This window comes from Bufo bufo, chromosome 2 (genome assembly GCF_905171765.1).
Source record: "Bufo bufo chromosome 2, aBufBuf1.1, whole genome shotgun sequence".
Lineage (NCBI taxonomy): Eukaryota > Metazoa > Chordata > Amphibia > Anura > Bufonidae > Bufo > Bufo bufo.
In genome coordinates, this window is record NC_053390.1 from 666,100,195 (window position 1) to 666,106,194 (window position 6,000).

Here is a 6,000-nt window from a genome sequence, read left to right on the forward strand (position 1 = left end):
AGATGAAAGTAATGGCTTTGTTCTGGCCACTCTGCCATAAAGCCCAACTCTATGGAGCATACGGCTTATTGTCATCCTATGTACAGATACTCCAGTCTCTGCTGCGGAACTCTGCAGCTCCTCCAGGGTAACCTTAGGTCTCTGTGCTGCCTCTCTGATTAATGCCCTCCTTGCCTGGTTTGTGAGTTTTGATGGGCGGCCGTCTCTTTTGCTGTTGTGCCATGTTCTTTCCATTTGGTTATGATAGATTTGATGGTGCTCCTGGGGTTCATCAAAGATTTGGATATTTTTTTATAACCTAACACTGACTTGTACTTCTCCACAACATTGTCCCTTACTTGTTTGGAGAGTTCCTTGGTCTTCATGGCAGTGTTTGGTTAGTGATGCCTCTTGCTTAGGTGTTGCAGCCTCTGGGGCCTTTCAAAAAAGGTGTGTATATGTAATGACAGATCATGTGACACTTAGATTGCACACAGATGGACATCATTTCACTAATTATGTGACCTCTGAAGGTAATTGGTTGCACCAGAGCTTTTTATGGGCTTCCTAAGAAAGGGGGTGAATACATACACACATGCCAATTTTCTGTTTTCTATTTCTAACCAATAGTTTTATTTATATATTTTTTTCATTTCACTTCACCAACTTAGACTATTGTGTTCTGATCCATAACAAAAAATTCAGAATAACAAAACATTGAACTTAAGGCTGTAATGTAACAAAATAAAAAAAGTCAAGCGGGGTGAATACTTTTGCAAGGCACTGTACATTGACAAACACAAGGAAGATACAGACAACAAAACCATTCTTACTTGCAAATGCAATAATGAATGTAATGCTGGAGCTTTGGTTTAAATTAAAGAGGTTTTCCAGTAATTATACTCTTTTTACTTATTCCCGTAGCCTGCATCACCCATAGAAAAACTAATACTTACTCGCTTCCTGACACTCTGATCCTGTGCGCTGGCTCAAGCTTATCCAGACCTTGGCTTGTTTTCTTCTGGATGACTATAGTATGGACATGGACCCAAGCTCCGCTGCCGTCAATGACTGGCTTCAGTGGTGACATGTTCTCACTGACTGGCTGCAGCAACGCAGATGACCATGTCCATACTCGGCTGTAAGAAAACAAGTTGGGGACCAAAAGATGAACTAGCAGGAATGAGCAGACAGGACCAGGGTGGCACAGAGCAGTTAAGTAATTATGAATTTATCTGTAGGTGATGCAGGCTACAGGTATAAGTGAAAAGAGTATAATTCCTGTTAAACCCTTAGTCCAGTCGCACATGTCTGGATAAAATCTTCCAGAAATAATTTAATGTGCATAGGATACAAAGCCAATTGACTTGGCATAAGTTAACATGCAGTCCAACATTCTTAGAAATCAAGTGTATTCAGCTTATCTAGTAGCATACACTGAAGTGTTGAAGACAAGAGAAGTGCAGTAGAGGAGCATCCATTTAAAGAATACCACACTTAGCTATCAGGGTTAAATACAACCCAAAACACATAAGCATGGTTTTCTTGTATGTGGTCATTGGATTTTTATCAGAATTATCAATAAATCTGATTTTTGTAATGGATGCTGGATCCTCCTGCTTTTCTACTATACAGTCTGACATAGTATTTTAAACTATTATTTTTTCCCTAAAATAAAAGGATGGTCCTCTTCAACTATTCCCTGGTGCCCATATTTGCAGTTACCCAACTTTTCTAGAAGCAGATGTAAACAGTAAACAGAATAGATTTTTAACCACTTGGCAGAGGAGGACAACATCATACTGACTGACATTTGTTAATGAATATAGTATTTTGTTCAAGCTTCTTTGAATGCATCTTGGCACTAAGCTATGTTGACTACAGGAGCTAATGCATAGAAGGGTCTAAGGCTCGCTTTCCACATTTAGGTTTTGTCATGCAGTTTTGGAAATTAAAGCCAGGAAAAGATCATAAACAGAGAACACATATAAAATACAGTTTCCATTTTCTCCTCTTTTTGAATCCACTCCTGACTTTGGCTTCAAAAACTGCATCAAAAAGCTTGAAGGTGAAACCCCTGGGTAAATGTAGATTTGACAGGTGGCTGTAATAAATCTAATTCAGGAAACCAGATCAACATTACAATAGAGCAAATACATCCTCTTACCTTGAGGGAACTCAAACTTTCTGCTCACAGATGGCAAAGTTCGATTAAGCCCCAGTATCCGATCCAAGTGGAAAGCAAACACTTCACTCATGTCCAAAGGTCTTCTAACAAGACCACACATTCCCTGGCATGCTGAGGATGGGACAGATGGAGCAATCTTTTTCTTGGACGGGGTTTCATAGATGAGATAAGCCTGGTTAGAAGGCAACTGTGTTATTTTCTTTATCCTTGATTCAGCTAGGAACCTCATTGTCTGGATATCTTCAGCACTAAACCAAGGAGGGGCACGGTCACTGTAAATCCTAATGTTACTGTGGTGACTATCTCCCCTTGCATCCCTCAATATGATTGTTCCTGTGTCCCTAGACTTGAGATGAGTTGGGGTTCCTTTCTGTATATACCTGTCCATAAGCTTGTCCTCCAGTCTACCAGTGTCCTGCATGCTATAGCCAAACTCATGTTGTCCAACAACTCCAAACTTTCTCCTCTTCTTTGGTCTCACTGTCCCCCTAATGTTGGCTGGTTTGCTCCTCTTGGACCGCAGGGTGATATATACAACATTTGGCTGGAGTGTTGTAGAACTGTTTAGAGCAGTTCCAAGTGGCTGGGAATTTTCAACATAAAAAGTATTTTGTTCCACAAAGTTCCTCTGCTGTTCAGAAGCCCCATCACCATCAATCTGATTAGTCTTCCTAGGATCCTTATGCTGTGGGAAAAAACTACCTGCCTGGGTCACTACAAAAATCCCATAGAGCAAACAAGCAGTGCAGACCAGCAGCAGATTCCTCCTGCTCTTGGGACGCCTCCCACCCCAAATCCTGAAGATCCAGGAGAAGAATAATAGTATGAATGCGCTCCTGAGTGTTCCTGGGCGAGTAGAGGTCATCTCTCTAGGCATCCTACATAGTGACAGCTGCTAAAAAGCTGGGATCTCCTGCTGGGATCTTGCATGCTGCTTAGAAATACTATATGAAGCAGAGGAAGGAGTCTGTGTTGAGCCTGAGATCAGGAATGTGACTGTGACCCTCCACCGCACAGAGCCTTCTATCAACCACCACTAGGAAAGTGAATGAATGGAGTCAACTGTATAAACACAGAGAGGAGGAGATCTCCAGTGCAAATGTCAGGGGCTGCCTGCCTAGCAATTGTTACTGGGAGCTCTTATCTGTCCTGCCAGCAAATGTCTCTGTGCATTAAGAGTTAATTCCTCAGCTTATGAAGACTATCTTCATATAAAAGTATGCTGCTATGAGCTGACAGTAACTCTATTATATAACAGCATAGGAATTCCAGCGAGAATTAGAAACATGCTTGTGTACTCTACTTAAATGGAAACAATGTCTCAAGACTTCAACTCCCTTATTTCCCAGTAATCGCCTTATAATGACAGGTCACCATGATCAATTCATTTTTGGTCCATGAAGTTCTTTAGCCCTATGTCTTTCTTTGGAATTTGGTGTTAGTTCTGTCTGGACTTCTGGATCTTGTTAGTTGTGGCTGGACTTTGCAGGATTTTCTAAGAGCTGTAATATGTGATGTGGAAATGTTCTATTCAGTCTGTAGGCAGCCGCCAGAGCAATCTTCTGTCCTCTTCCTCTGTCTCCAGGTATTTTCTTCTACTTGTAGATGTGGGTAGCTTTTACAGTGAGGAAATGGGGCTGCTCCATGTCTCTTGTACTGTGGCTGAGTAATATGTAGTTACTGCATTTTATCTGCTTATATCTGTCCAAACACAGAGGGAGGGTGGGGAGCTGTGCTTTTTTTCTACTGGAAATAGCTACACTCAGTGTTGCAATTAGCAATATGTGTTGAACAGAAAAAAAAAAACCTGTGAATGTTTCAATATGAGAAATATATTATTAATTAAATATACAATATATAATGTATTTACATAAACACTCTGTATATAGTCCACATGTCTATTTTTCAACATTGTCACCTAAGGCAGGGTTCCTCAACTCCAGTCCTCGGGACCCACCTGCCGGTCATGTTCTCAGGATTTCCTTAGTATTGATAAGGTGATATAATTAGTGTCAGTGTATCAGGACTTACCACAGGTATTCATTCTGTGGGATATTCTCAAATCATGAGCAGTAGGTAGGCCCTGAGGACTGGAGTTGAGGAACACTGACCTAAGACACCTAACATGGCCACAGAATAACAAATCCAATACATGCTGCTCTGTTCCAACTCTGTTTTAGGACTCCTGCGCAAGACTGTGGGGCCACATTGACCTTGTTGTGGACCACAAACCGTTAGTCCACAAAACACGGCCATTTAAATGGGTCAGCGATCCGCAAGATGCAGTGAAAGATAGGACATGTCCTATCTTTTGAAGTGCAGAGACACTGTGAGTTTAACTGGCCTTGGAGGGGTGTCTGTAGCGCTTACCTAGAAGTGACAGGAGGCTTGACCAGGGGAACACCTGAATGATATCAGGAATAAAAAAAGATACCCCACTCGCAACTCATGTAAATGCCCAACATGGAGGGAAGAGCACATGCATGAAATTTTGTTGGCATTGAGCTGATCTTGTAACTCACTAGAAGGGAGGACTGGGACAAGAAAATCTTCCAATGAGAAACTTGGTGGATTTTCCATCTAAAAACCCATATGCTACTTCTATTCTACTGGGTCCTCCTTGCGTGACAAATGCAAAAGCTAAAAGGTACTGTACATTTAAAAGGGGGTATACATACATAATATAAAACAAAACAAAAACAAGTACAATAAACATGAACTTTTTAACAGACTGGTACAGAGGAGGAAAGGATCCTGCCACCGAGGGATTACAATCTGTAGAAAGGAAGGGAGAAGGAGACAGCAGTTGAGGGTACAAGCTGCTCATCTGTCTGTGTAGTGCTAGCATGCTTATTGTGGGTGATATGATTTCGTGAAGAGGTGAGGTTTTAGGATGTTTTTGAAGGTTTGGATGTTGGGGAGAATCTGATGTACTGGAGTAGTGATTTCCAGAGTATGGGAGATACACATGAGAAATCCTGTACATAATTGTATGAGGAACAGGCAAGAGGCAAGAGGAGAACTAAGGAGGCCATGTGAGGATTGGATATTATATGTGGAGATGTATCGGGAAAGGAGATGAGATATGTAGCGTGGTAGACAGATTGTGGACAACCTTATATGTAGTTGTTAGTACCAGTGTTTTGAATTGATTTTGTTGGGCAATGGGGAGCCAATGGATTGGTACAGGGGAGAAACGAAGGGAGAGGTGGGTTCAGGGCCGGCCTTTGGGGTGTGCGGGCTGTGCGGCCGCACAGGGCGCCATAGTAACAGGGGCGCTGGGCGGCCGACAGCTCACAATGTAATCTGCGGCAGGCGAGGCTGTACTTGTGTTCTCCCTCGGGGCGCCCCCTCCATCTCCCCCTCCCCTGTCTGACCTTCCTGCTGTGCCCCCGCCGCTGCCAATAAGAAGAGAGACAGGAGGAGGAGGGGAGGGGCTGTGGCCACTGCGCCACCAATGAAGAAAACTGACGTGAATACAAATACAGGAGGCGGGTGCCGGAATCAAATAGCCGGCACCCGACCTCTGTGACAGGGAGCTGCGATCAGCTGCAGTTGAGTTAACCCTTCAGGTGCGGTACCTGAGGGGTTAACTGCCGCTGATCGCAGCTCCCTGTCACAGAGGTCGGGTGCCGGCTATTTGATTCCGGCACCCGCCTCCTGTATTTGTATAAGAAACGTTGGTGGCACAGTGCGCCCCCCCCCCAAACACCCCAGTATAAGAAACATAATTGGTGGCTCAGTGTGCCCCCCCCCCTAGTATAAGAAACGTTGGTGGCACAGTGCGCCCCCCCCCCCCCCCCAGTATAAGAAACATTGGTGGCTCAGTGGGA

The 6,000-nt window shown here is 43.5% G+C and overlaps 1 protein-coding gene across 1 annotated transcript in view; it reads right to left on the reverse strand.

Moving 5' to 3' along the window:
- Nucleotides 1-3,805, reverse strand: part of GASK1B (golgi associated kinase 1B) — a 61,385-nt gene extending 57,580 nt beyond the window's left edge. The window contains exon 1 of the mRNA XM_040418595.1: nucleotides 2,147-3,805. Within this exon, the coding sequence (XP_040274529.1) occupies nucleotides 2,147-3,044 (898 nt within the window). The 5' untranslated portion in view covers nucleotides 3,045-3,805. The remainder of the gene's footprint in view (nucleotides 1-2,146) is intronic.
- Between the last annotated feature and the right edge of the window lie 2,195 nt (nucleotides 3,806-6,000).